Source organism: Nesoenas mayeri, assembly GCF_963082525.1.
Source record: "Nesoenas mayeri genome assembly, chromosome: 8".
NCBI lineage: Eukaryota > Metazoa > Chordata > Aves > Columbiformes > Columbidae > Nesoenas > Nesoenas mayeri.
Window position 1 is genome coordinate 6,205,062 of NC_137554.1, and position 14,053 is coordinate 6,219,114.

Genomic DNA, 14,053 nt, shown 5'->3' on the forward strand with positions numbered 1-14,053 from the left:
TGTCCTGAGCTTTGATGGCTGAGGAGCAGCAGCCCCTCTGGTGTGTGCTGGCAGGTGCCTGCGGAGCTTCCCTGGCAGCACAGCTCAGCCTCCACGTTACAGCTGATGCCGGGAACCACTGAAAAGGTGATGACACTGAGAGCAATGTGTTATGTGGAGGAGAAACCAGAGCTTTTATTTATAAAGCAAAGGACCACTGTCCCGCTTCATGAATGTGCTCTAGTGACTTTCGTTCACTGGAAATAGTGAATCCCTGAAGCTAAATAAATTCTTCACCATACTTGGTAACTAGGCATCATGCTGACAGTGAGCTGGTGAGATGGTCAGTCCGATAATTCTCGTGTTGACCATTCTCAAAAAGCTGGATTGTGGAAGACTTAGAAAATTAACTGGTTTGTTACTTCCACTGAGAGCAGGGAAGCCATAAAAATTCTCTTTTAGAGCATTTCACTGTCATTTTAATAAGCACGGAGATTTTTCCTCCCGGCTTCCATTTGTATGAACCTTTTGCAGTCTATTCAATGAATATGGGAAGGAAACAGCCTGAAATTGCCTGTTGCTGAACGAACTGTGCAGTGGGATAGAAGGGAATCTACTCTGAGCCACAGTTCCTTTTCCAATGAGCTTCTCCATGGCATCTTCTGCTTTTCTAAATAGTTTGCTGTATCATGCTTTTTTCTAAACGCTGCCATCTGAGAGAAGAAAATGCACCATTCTTTGCCTGTTCTGCTGAATATGTCTGTCTCCAATCAAGGTGGTGCCTTCACTGCGAATATACTTGTGTCAATGGCTTTAGGCACCTGGCCTTCCAAAGACCCTGCTGCACAAATGCAGTGGCTCTTGGTGGACAGAAGGGGAAAGACAAAAGGTAGTCGTGCATGTCCTGAGGATTTGGGACCCTCTGTTTCAAGCGAGGGCTTTAATTAGACCTCAGACTCTTCTGTCCAATGTCCATCAGCAAGGGGTGCCCATCAGAAAGCCAGCTACTGTGTGAACAGAGAAATGGAGAAGGTGGGGAAGTTTCAGTAGCTCAGAGGCTGGGAGAATTTGCTTCTATCTAGAGAGCTGGACAGATGTGAGTTAGTTAAGAAACCAGTGAAAGACTAGAGACGTTTGGATAGAATATAGAGAGTAAACAAGACCTAATATTGAAATTAAACCATAGCATGTTACCTATAAATGTGTGTATCTTTCATTAAACTATATGGTTAGGTTTTTTTGTTTTTTTTTTTTAAAAAAAAAAAGGAAAGAGAAATATTTTGTTCCTTTTTTACTTTAAGGGAAAGTTAATCTGGAGAAAGTCACAATAGTAAAAGGGAAGGCAACATCTGTGTTAATTAGCAGTTCATCTTCGAAGCTTGACTGATGGGTTACATTATGGCCTCTTGCATGTGAATTAAAATTCAAACCCACACAAGTTCTATTTTTATCTCCTTTTCTCCACATCAGAATAATTTGTCTGGATTTAAGATTTCATTTTTGCTAAAAATATTGACGTTCCGTAATCTAAAATGAACTTTTGGTTTGTGTAGAGAAGAGCACTGTGGCTCCAGATTCAATTTCAGAGAATGTGTCTTTATAACACAATGCAGCATTGGAGGAAGTTTCTATGGAGCAGTACTAAAAGGTCTTGCATTTCTTTTATTCTATTCTACCTGCTGTACTTCATGCAGAGACTTTTGTGTGCATGTTAAATTACTCCAAAGGTTCTGTTTCTCGTGATCGAAAGCTAAGCTCTTTGGGGTAAGGACTGTCACATGTGGGTGTACAGTGCTTTGCACAGTGAGGATTTGCAGTGCCACCCTAGTCTAAATAATCAGTGAGTAATTTAGCAACAACTTAGGATTTAGTTTTACAATACCTGGAAACATTCTTATGGCAACCACAGCTGGGGAGACACAATTCATTGATAGAGGGATAGGCACCCACGAATGTCTTACATGTGGGCTGCTCTTTTCTCAGTGAATAATTTTGTTTCATAAATGAAACTTCCCGTTAAGATTATGACTGGCCCTCTGTAAGTCCATAAGCTTTTTTTGGATGAGCATTCATCTTGGTGAAAAGCACAGTTCTCAGATAAATGTGAAATGTAGGGAGAAAAATGTAATACTGCCTTCTTTTCCGTGTTACCATCAAAAGAAGTAGTGATGGGATTGCAGGAAATGTAAGAGGGTTTCAGCTAGATGTACATCAGTGTGGTTTCTGCCAGCTGAGTGTTCCGCCCACTCAAATAAATAGTTCGGGTACAGTCTCGTGATAGGTGTTCTTTTATTTTCACCATAGCAGTAAACCAAAATACCTTTATAAAAGCCTCTGCGCGTATCCCAACGCCACAGGCATGCAATGTGCACCTTTAGAAAATCATCTCATATTTTTTGCTTTAAACATAAAAAAAAAAAAAAGAAAATGTTTCTATGACAAATCCAAGCTGCTTTCAGACAAGATTAGATGAACTCTCTTTAGTATCTTGCCTTGACAAGGTGAGAGCTAATCAAGAAATTACTTCTGTATTCACCTACAATAGATTTCAGTAAAATATGCAGCTAGGAGTAGTAAGTGCCCCGTAATACCAAAAGAAAAGGGTGGGAAAGCCTGCTTAATTAATTCTCTTTGGGGATCCTGGATTAACTGCAGCTCTGTTTGGTTTACATCCTCCCTGGAGAAGAATGTGCAGACCCAAGACAGCAAGTGTTGATTTAAATGTAGATGCAGGAAAAAGTCACTGTTGTCTTTCTTCTTCCGCTCGGCACGCTTGCAAATTTTGATTCATTTTTTGTTACAAAGGATGAAAATCTAAATCCTTCTCTACTCCCTTTTGTGCTGTGAGAAAATATTGAACCAGTGCTTAGTAAACTGGATGCAGGTGCTGGTGAAGAGGACAGCACAGAAAGCTGCCCCACAGAGACCTGTGGTACAGGTTGTGAGACCTGCGTCAAGGTTTCAGCCATCACTTCCTTTGTCAGAGCCATCGGGGACTGCAGTAAGTCTGACCTCTTAATAGTATCACAGTATCACAGTATCACAGTATCACAGTATGTTTGGGATTGGAAGGGACCTCAAAGGGTCATCCAGTCCAATCCCCCCATGGAGCAGGAACACCCAGGTGAGGTCGCACAGGAACATGTCCAGGCAGGTTGGAATGTCTGCAGAGAAGGAGACTCCACAACCCCCCTGGGCAGCCTGGGCCAGGCTCTGCCACCCTCACCATGAAGAAGTTTCTTCTCAAATTTAAGTGGAACCTCTTGTGTTCCAGCTTGATCCCATTACCCCTTGTCCTATCATTGTTTGCCACCAAGAAGAGCCTGGCTCCATTCTCATGGCACTCACTCTTTATATATTTATAAACATTAATAAGGTCACCCCTCAGTCTCCTCTTCTCCAAACTAAAGAGCCCCAGCTCCCTCAGCCTTTCCTCACACGGGAGATGCTCCACTCCCTTAGTCATCTTTGTTACCCTACACTGCACCCTCTCCAGCAATTCCCTGTCCTGCTGGAACTGAGGGGCCCAGAACTGGACACAATATTCTAGATGGGGTCTCACCAGGGCGGAGTAGAGGGGAAGGAGAACCTCTCTTGATCTACTGACCACCCCGCTTCTAACCCACCCCAGGTACCATTGGCTTCCTGGCCACAAGGGCCCAGTGCTGGCTCATGGTCATCCTGTTGTCCACCAGGACCCCCAGGTCCTGGGGAATAGGTTGGGAAATAGTAAAGGCTGATGGAAAGTGGAAAACAGTGGGATGGGAGTACACCATGGTGCCACAACTAATTTGCAGGCTTGAATACTGCCCAGGGAAAGAAGATGTGGTTACCTGCCATTTGCTTCAACCACTGCAAGCACAAGTAATTGTAATGGGAGGCGAGTGCTATGTTGTCACAGACCAGAAGAGTTGCATTTCCCAGCAAGCTCAGTCATCCTGAGGATGGAGTGAATTTTACTCAGGTGATTTTTGAAGACACAAATGGCTGTGTGAAGATGCCGACAGCTTAGCCCTCAAATCATGTGAATTTAGTTCCCCTTCATTCCAAACATAATTGCATGGTTGTAATCATCCACACTTTTATGTGTCATCTTCTGGTTTCAATCTCCATTTGTTCATCAGCAAAATCCAAGAGCAAATGGAGATGTGTGGTGCCAGACACTTCTCCTTCTCCACAATACACCTCCAGTGGGTCAAGGTTATTGGTAATCACGCGTAAACTGCTTGACTTCAGATCTCAGGTGGCAACTGCAACCAGAGCACTTACAAAAGGCATCACATCTTTTACTAATAACTTGAGCACATGCAATAGCATGGGCTGTGCTTCAGGCCACAGCTTGTACTTAAGAAAGGGAAATGAAGAATTCTGGAGTCAGGAGAAATCAAGAGCATATATATTTCTAGAAACAGGAGGATTAGGGAAGAGAGTGGGGAAGAAAAAAGAGATTGGGATTGGAATTTATTGTCCTGTAAACAATTTGCACCAAGAGCAGAATTTGTATCTGAAGACTCAAAGCAAGCTGCAGAAGCCCAAGAGCTGTAAGAAATTCAGCTAGTAATTCTTGTTCTCTATAGGAGATGCCATTCAACTTGAAAAGATTAGCACAGGTTTTCCTGCATGAGAATCACCTCATAAAAATGCATCCATCACAGAATCCCAGAATGTCAGGGGTGGGAAGGGCCCTGGAAAGCTCACCCAGTGCAATCCCCCCATGGAGCAGGAACACCCAGATGAGGTTACACAGGAAGGTGTCCAGGTGGGTTGGAATGTCTGCACAGAAGGAGACTCCACAACCTCCCTGGGCAGCCTGGGCCAGGCTCTGCCACCCTCACCAGGAACAAGTTTCTTCCAATCTTTAAGTGGAACCTCCTGTGTTCCAGTTTGAACCCATTATTCCTTGTCCTACCATTGGTTGTCACCAAGAAGAGCCTGGCTCCATCCTCCTGACACTCCCCCTTTATATATCTGTAAACATGAATGAGTCCCCCCTCAGTGTCCTCTTGTCCAGCTCCAGAGCCCCAGCTCCCTCAGCCTTTCCTCACACGGGAGATGCTCCACTCCCTTCAGCATCTTGGTGGCTGCGCTGGACTCTCTCCAGCAGTTCCCTGTCCTGCTGGAACTGAGGGGCCACAGCTGGACACAATATTCCAGGTGTGGTCTCCCCAGGGCAGAGCAGAGGGGCAGGAGAACCTCTCTGACCTACTGACCACCCGCTTCTAACCCACCCCAGGTACCATTGGCTTCCTGGCCACAAGGGCCCAGTGCTGGCTCATGGTCACCCTGCTGTCCCCAGGACCCCCAGGTCCCTTTCCCCTACACTGCTCTCTAATAGGTCATTCCCCAACTTACACTGGAACCTGGGGTTGTTCCTGCCCAGATGTAAGACTCTACACTTGCCCTTGTTATATTCCATTAATTTTTTCCCCGCCCAACTCTCCATTCATATACATACAAATATATATATATAGGCTGGAAAGTAGGGTTTACAATTACAATTCTTTAGCCTCGTTTTTTTTGTGTGTGCTCTGCAGCGAGCTGGTCCTCTCTGATTACCCTTGACAAACAAGAATTCTCCTTTTCTTCTCTGAGCTGAGCAGCAAAGGCATCTGAAGGAGCCCTCTCTGCCTGAATGAAATAACTTCCTTCTCTTGTTGCCTCGGTTCACGACTGAGCTGTGTCAAAGTCAGGTTAAGGAACCAGAAATCAGGGAAGTGCAGAAGCCTGGGCAGCAGAAGTCAATTTCTTTCAGCTGCCTTTCCCCCCAGCTCCCTCCTTTGTTTCAGGTTTACATGGATATTTTGAGTAGAGCAGAGAAAGAGAGGAAAGAAAGAAAACAATATGCATACAACACAAAGATTGGAACTATATGCATAAATTACACACCCAAGCAGATGTCACGTGGATTTCAGTAATTGCGGTAGCAGATTCTTCATTATTTCTAATATTGTTTTTGCCTGTCTTGCCAAAAATCGTAAATAGTAAGTCAAATAGTTGTATTTTTTAATTAGATGCAGTTAAATAGAAAGCCATATTTTTTGTGTTCCCTTCTGTAATCATTCAGAAGTGTCCTTGCTGTCTTATTTTTCAAGGCCATTTGACATAGGATTTATTAATTTTTAAAACTCTTTTCAAATCAGATTATGGGGAGAGATTCTTATGGGGTAGTTTGTTGACCTAGGAGTAGCTTTTTCTGTGGTTTTATAGCAAATTCAACCGAAACAGATCCTTGTCCTACGTGTTCCATTGGTGCAGTATTGATATAGAGGTGCATCCCTTCTCCATTCCCAGGTACATCTTGCTGGTCACGGCCACCGTCTGAATCTGGAATGTGGTCCGTGCTGTTCAGAATGCATTCCACTTGTTTAAGCTTTGCATAAAACCATACATGATGGATAATAAAACATCTGTCCATATATAAATGTTTCACTTTACAGAATGACCTGAAGCACCGTGTGGGCTTTTAAATGTGTGAGACAGTCTGCTCACTGCTAGAGGGGCATGGGTGTTTATTATTAGATGTCCTGCATGGCTGTGGAATGCAAAGCAAGCACGTGCGTGCAGAAACACACGTACGAAACAATGAATAATTATGAAAAACAACCGCTGAACAGGTATCTTTATAATGCAGAAATAGCAACCGTTTTTACCAAGTGAAATCAATTCTCTGTGCTTGTGTCTCCATTGCTCTTCTTGCGCTATTTTTTCTGCGCAAAGCACATAATGAAATTATTAGCAACAAAGCACTGAGTCTTACAGAAAACCAAATTATATCTAAGCTAGAGCTCACATTCTTCAGCATTTAGACTCTTGCCCTTCTCCTGTGCCAAATGTACTTCATTTTTTTCCTCTCAAGAAAACAGTTTTCTGGCATGAGAAGTACACGTCGTCCTCAGAGGAGAGGTGCTAGGAAAACAAGCCTTGCCATTCTCTCAGAGGTGGGGACATTTTCCTGTCAGTTCACTCTAATCTGTCATTAATAAATCTACTTTTGATATGAAGAATAAATCTACTTTTGATATGAAGAGGAAAGCACAGACCAAACTCGGGGAATGTGATTGTTTAATATGGCAAAGAAGGAGAGTTGTTCAGCAGATACATTCAGAGATGCTTCTGCAGAAGAAAAAAATACATCTCAGTCAACGCAGGTACCGCGATAGCACTAATCTGGCAAGTATAGAATTAAGTAATGGATCACCAGTTTGTGCTGGGAGATAAATTTCCAGTTTTTTCGTTGTAAGGAAACACCATTATTCAGCAATGCAAAATCCTGCAGTAACCCAGGGAGAAGAAGAGCTGGTTGTCTTTAACAAGGGAGCGTGGTTGGGCCATGGACCTTCTACCTTCATTCCTGAGGGTTGGTGACAGGCGAGGCTGACACGGGGCGAGTGGCGGGGGGGACCGGCAAAACCAGAGTGTGCTGACCCCCTCCCAGGGGATCCATGGGGTCGTGATGCCACAGACATGTCCACCTGAATATGGTCTAAACTAATCTTGACACAGTTCTTGACAATATTTCTATTCATTTGGAATCACTTTGACAAATCTTTTAGCATGCTGGAAGGACATCTCACACGATGAAGCCTCCGCTCTGTGCATTACAGGTCTCTTAGTTTGTTTAGACCCATATACTTACTTATAATTCTTTATTAATCAAGGGGCCTGGCAAGCTGCTGCAAATAAAGCTGCTGCTGATTCAGTAGTTTGGTAGGAGGGTCATCTGAGAATTAGAGTCTCTAAACAGCCATTTTGAAAAGATAAGGTTTTTTGTCAATTAATTGGCCTGGAGAATCTCGTCATTTCAATCTGTCATTGTTGAATTTTATTTTCCAGCAATATTTTGAAAAAAAGCAAAAAAGGCAAAGGTTCTAGTTAATGCTTTTGGCAAGCTCTCTGTTACTTGATAGCTTCTTGAAGTGCTACATTTCTTCGTTTTTCTTCTTAATTAACACTCTTAATTGACCTTCTGTGCTCTAATTTATCCCAGTAAATAATTAAGGGAAAAAAAAGGTTCAGAATTCTTTTCTGCATTTTCATTGCTTGTCTGCAGAACATCTCTGCCTCAACACACTTTTGGTTTTTTACCACTGAAATCCCCACTGGAAATCACAGCCCATTGAACCATAGAGCTAGAACTGATTTTGCACATTAAAAAATCCTGGAACAATCGAACGAATAAAAGAACTTCCTGGAATTCTATGGTAAAATCAGAACTCCAGTGACAACAAAACTTTTACCTGCCCTGGATCAGGAAGAAAATATTTGATGTTCCTCCGTTTTCCCCTGATAAGAGGAGGAACCAGTTTTTCCTTCATTTAGCCTCCATCAAAGCACGGTTATAGATGTCAAAGAAGACGGATTTCAGTCGCCAACATTTTTATTGGGCTCTATCTATCCCATCTTATTTATATCATTTATTATGCTTTTTTACAATATTGGAAAGCTAAGGCTAAAGAACCATGTCTAATTGCTTTTATTTTTAATTAATGCTTTATGTATCACACACTAGCATTTTAGCAATCCTGAATATGTTTTTTATAAGTTCCTTCTAAAATGTAGAAGGCAAGGCTTCTTTTTAAGGTGTTGTGAGAAACTATAGTCAGTTCTTTCTATTGGACTTTATGGAAAGCATTACTAAAAATGCAAATCCTATGTTTTGAGACTTTAAACTTGTAAATAACTATGAATCTTGGAGCTTACGTTTATATTCTGAGATGAAATAATGACAGTTTAAGCACTTAAACCTTCATTAAGAACAAGATAGGCAAGAATATACTTTGTTTCAAGCATCTTAATTAAGTTGATTCCATTGGTCTTTTTATGTGTTTAATGTTAAGGATATGCTTATGTACTTGTCTGAAATGCTGGATGGTATTTAGCAGAATGAATTACATCCCAATAACTAACATTTATTGAAGAAGCCAAACGATGTAGGACGTATGCAAAACAAGCTTTCATTCTCAAGATAAACAGACAAAGTAACTTTTTGTGAGAATTGCCATTTTATTGCTGCATCCAGTTGTAAATCATGTCTTGAAAGCAAAACCATCTTCTTTTTAAATGCATTTTTTGAAAAGCAGTGCATTGTTTTCTCCTGAGCTGTTCAGACAATTTCCTGCCTCGATCTGGTGCTCCATTAATTTTAGAGTATAAGAAAAAGTCACTATGAGCCATAGGGAAGAATTTTGCATTTGCTGCACGCACATATATCACAGTAGATTTGCCTATAGTTGTTCTGTGGATGATGTTTAACAAACTCCTGTTTGGAGATGAACGTCCCCCTTCGCTCAGATTCGTGCAGTGACATAGCCTTATGCTACTCATACATGGAGGATCCTTTTCAGTGTGTAAAATGTGAAGTTTGAATGCAATTACAGTAACAAGAGGAGCTCCTTCTCGTGAGTCTCAAAAAGCCCTGGCCAAAATCCATGTAAAACTCTCCTGTAGAGAAAGAAATTGAGTGCACGGTGTTAGCATAATAGCAAGAGCTGAGACATTGCTTTGCACTGCGGCTTTATGGGATGATATTTTTAAAAGTATTCAGAGATTTATGACTTTTTAGGGACATCGCAAATTGTTTTCACAGATCTAATATTGCTTTCATTAGAATGTTGAATGTATGTTTACGGTATCAGATTGAATTCTAAGGTGTTACCAAATCATCCAGAATCCCCACTGCTTAAGCGTATTCCCTTGTATCCCTATGTATCTTCAAAGGAAAAAAATGGGAGCAATTTAAGTGCTTTGTTTTAAAGTACATAATCTGTATTCTGTCATGTACTTCATCTCCCAGGGAAGGTATCTGGGAACTCACTCCGCTGTTTTTATTTATCCTGCCAGTGTAGTATATAGATGAGAGGACTAAGGTCCAATGGTGTTAAAATAAGACATGAAATATTGATTAATTCTCTTTTAAAACTCCTTTTTCCTCCTGAGTGTAGCAAATTTCAGATGCTACTGTCAATATAGTACTCTCCAATAAACCTCCATTATCGGAAGGGTCCTGATCTTCACAGTGTTCTTATAAATAGCTATTATGATTTTAAATGGCTTTAAAAACTCAAGGCTAGTGTTCTTCTGGCACAAGAACAGAAAGCAAGTTAGAAACAATGCAGCTTTTTATCATGGCAGAATGTTACTCTGAAATAACCTGAATTGGACTGGGAATTCTCTTCGCTAGACAATAGCAGGTCATTCTGTTTGAAGAAAGGAAGATCCTAAGGGGACAGATAAACACATGCACGTTTTCATGGCTACAAAGGTGTCAAGTAAAGAAGCACAATCATAGTTGGTGTCCATCTAATGGAACACGGGTATTTGACACCCTGCCTTTTCTTCCCACTTGTCATCCTTCAGTGCCGAGATAACCCTATATTTATGGTTTCCAGAAGGGTCCCTTAGGAAAGCATCCAAGCAGGTAGCTAGGGGTCTCCCCAAGGAAAAGAACATTGCAGTAAAAGTAGAGATAGAAGTTCACACCGGCTAACCCATGAAGGAAGGTAGACGTGGGCAAGGAAGAGAAGATTTAGCAATTTACCACAAACTCCTTTCAGTGTTCCTGAGTATGGTAAAACTCTCTGGGAGCTGAGGTAATTGGTTTTCACTAAGAAAAATTAGTCAAGGTTCAACAAAAAAAGAGCAAGGAAGTAACACAGAATATGAGCCAAAAGCCACTGATAGGCAGATTTACCTGGGGGGCAGGAGACCATAGTACGTTCTTGTTCTGAACCAGGGAGAAACGCCGGAGTTGATTCCTCTGTCTCGCAGGAAAGTTGGGGTTTATAGGCTGGATAAGTTGCTGTATGATTTATTTTTATTTTCCACATGAAAGCTTTATTCCTAGCCCAGGATGAAAATGTTTTCGGAAGGTTTTGTTGACAGGGATAACTGATTCGCAGATAGGCCTACCTGGGAGCTCTTTTGCAGCAAAGCTTAATTGTGTGCAAACCTTAGTCTGCTTTAACTTATGATGGAGAACAGACTGCTCCCTGCTGTACCCAAAACCTAAGAGCTAAAAGATGTGGCATAAAGCTAAACTATCCCCTCCTCTCACTCACACCCAACTCTCTCAAACTGAGACAAAGCTGGGGCTCTATTGAGATCACAGAATCGTATTTGGGGAACTCTGTTGACTCCCCATCCCTTATGGTAACATTTGCATGAGTAGAGCGAGCAGGATTTGGTCTGTAATTAACAACGCATGTTTGCTCACAAAGCCAAATCCTTACACATGTCATTTGTTCTCACTCATGCAGGTAATACTTCTACACTGATTTAATGCAACTAGTTATTTGAGCAAAGGTTATCAATCTGGGCACTGTCTTCTTGTGTTTTTCTCTCTGCTATGTCATCTTAAAGAATGATGACACAAACATATATAAAGCAACATGCAAAACATTTTGTTTTTCAAAGCCTCGTATTACATGCTTTTCTACCAAAATGTCTTTAGAAGTTTCATTGCTGTGTGAATTTTCAAGCCCACTGCAGATCAAGGCTTTTCTCGTGGAAGAGGATGGTGGATACTCACGTGCACCCAGCACAAACTCTGCTAGTAGTTTGCTTTCTGGTGAACTTTGTCTGGTTTTACACAGTCTACTCATTGCTGTCCTTCAGACACAAAAATGCAATAGTTTCTGTCTCAAGGGAGATGCATTGTTTGACTTCAGATATTGAATGTGGGATTTTTTCTGTGGACAATAGCTTGAGGCCCCAAGCTGGCAAGAATGAGAGCGTATCTATAAATAATTCAAAATAATTGTATGGTTTTGACAGATTGTCAGGTTGCTTAATGCCTTTTGTCCCAGGTAATAGATTCTTTTTCTTTGATAAAGTGTTGATAATTTCTCATTGCAATTTGTTTTGTGTATGTTGTATTTTTACAGAGTCCAATCAGGTTCATATCTCAGTACGGGTTGGTTTACCTTAATTTTGGCTATGGATGCCTGCTATGGAATTCACGTCTATGGGATGATAAATGACACCTACTGCAAGTAAGATCACAGGAAATTATTTTCATACATCTACAATTCTGATGTCTTGTCAAAATTTTGTGATTTATTTTAATATCGTAAATCCAAAAAATGGATCAGGCAGTCACTTCCCGCTGTTTTGCCTTAATGTGACACTATTGTTAGCTTAGTTAGTCTTGATATGGCATTTGCTGTTGAGAAAATGAGAACATTTACAAAATCTAACATTGGATGTCATAAGTAACTGTTTTTAATGAAAGATCTTTCGTGGTTTCTGAATTAGTTGGCAACAAAGTATTTTCATATTCTTCTGACAAATGTACTTACTTCTACTGCTAAAACAAATCTATAGAAGAAATAGTAATAATTCTCTGAATACCAAATACACCTGGAAGTGAAAGGAACTGGTTAGCCCAGGGTAGTTACCTGAAATTGCATTTCACCACCATTGAGCAACCTGCTCGAACTTTCCAGGTTATATATGGCTTGTTTTCAGTAGTAGGGGGTTTCTAATTAGATAATAAAACAAGTCCTGCGAGCTTTATCACAGTAAACTGACATAAATTCCAACCAACTACTGGTAGCGACCTCACAGTGACAATGGATTAATTCTGTTGTCAGAAGTAAAACTATACACACAATCTAAGTTAAGTGCTTTAATCTACACTATATGGTAGCAAAATACAAAATGAAACTATTCCTCATTCAGAAAAGCAGAAAATGTAATAACCGATGTGTGATACTAGTACAAGTCTATTCTTCTGTAGCTAGGCTGGTTCAAGTCCTGCATGTAACCCGTTCAGTGGGTCCCAGGTTCCTAAAGTCAGGTCTTTGTGTGGACCCCCAGTCCACGTTCTCTGTTACTCCTCATTCCTGGCAGACTCTAAAAAGAAGAAAATAGAATTGAGTCACAGCTGTTTAATTAGGGTATCTTAACATTAGAGACTGAGTTTTTAGAACTTGCAGATTTCACTGATTGAGTGAGTCATCCAGATGGAATGAACATATGTTGTTCTTTGTTTATGAAAATACAGTAGGCGCCCTGAGATGAGGGGTGGCAGGACTAAAGTTGTCCTCATAGAGCCTCTAAGCTGGCATTGCTTAGACCTGGTGTCAAACCAGTTAACAGCATGATAGCTCTTCATTCTGTTAAAGGCAGAGAAGGGCGGGTTTTCTTAAACTGCATTGCCTACTTATATAATGTATATTCTTCTTATAACTGCCTTATTCAGCCAGTTCAAGAACCAGTGTCAAGAGAAGACTTTGCTTAGTGATGGAGCCTTTATGGACTGAGTTGTCTCAGGCTAAACAAAATGTGCCGTACCTGTAAGAGCCAGCCCATCAGCTGCTTACTGACCGACAAGACCAGTGTGTGTTGAGATATACGCTTAGCTTCGTTTTCTGTAGGAAAATTCATACAAATCATGCTGTAATGAAAGCCCATACAATTTAGCAACGGAGCTCAGATGCTGACACATGGAAAGGATTTCAGATAATTCAGGTGCAGTATATATTAATGTTTTCCTTGGAAATAATACTTAAATGTATCTCTTTTTTTCCTAGGTCAGAAGGCTTTCGTAAAGTTCCGTACCACTATTACGAGCCAGGAAGAGATGAGTGTGAGGAATACTTTCTGCACGAAAATGCTCCGTATGGAGGCCATCGGTTTATCACAGAAAAGAAAGTATTTGCTGAATGGGCCAAGAGGCACACAATAATATTTACCCACCCCAACTGGACAGTGTCTTGATACTGGTTTTCTTAACTCTCCCTTAACAGCATATTACAAAAATGTCTCCGTTTACAAGAATTTTGCTTACATCTGGCTGGCCTTTCTCAGCATAGGTAACACTAAACTAAAAACTGGAAGACAAAGAGGGTGATGGTTCAGCTGTTAAGCAAGATTAATCATCTGTGGAAGGCAGACACATTGTTTTTTATTTCTTAGGGTTTTACTCCTCACAATGCACTTTATACTTTAACTGGATTTTACTTCAAGGCAGTAGCAGTTAAAGACGGATGAGATTTCCTAGGTACAGATGTGCACACAGAGAACATGGTGGTCCTTTAAAACTTGTCCATCACCTTAGTTAATTCAAATCAGT

The 14,053-nt window shown here is 41.0% G+C and overlaps 1 protein-coding gene across 1 annotated transcript in view; it reads left to right on the top strand.

Moving 5' to 3' along the window:
- The window catches only part of ST6GALNAC3 (ST6 N-acetylgalactosaminide alpha-2,6-sialyltransferase 3), a gene marked incomplete at its 3' end in the record, with an annotated part of 70,789 nt that extends 57,091 nt beyond the window's left edge, over positions 1-13,698 (top strand). Inside the window, exons 2-3 of the mRNA XM_080349027.1 lie at positions 11,862-11,969; positions 13,512-13,698. Coding sequence (XP_080205153.1) covers positions 11,862-11,969; positions 13,512-13,698 — 295 coding nt within the window. The remainder of the gene's footprint in view (positions 1-11,861; positions 11,970-13,511) is intronic.
- Between the last annotated feature and the right edge of the window lie 355 nt (positions 13,699-14,053).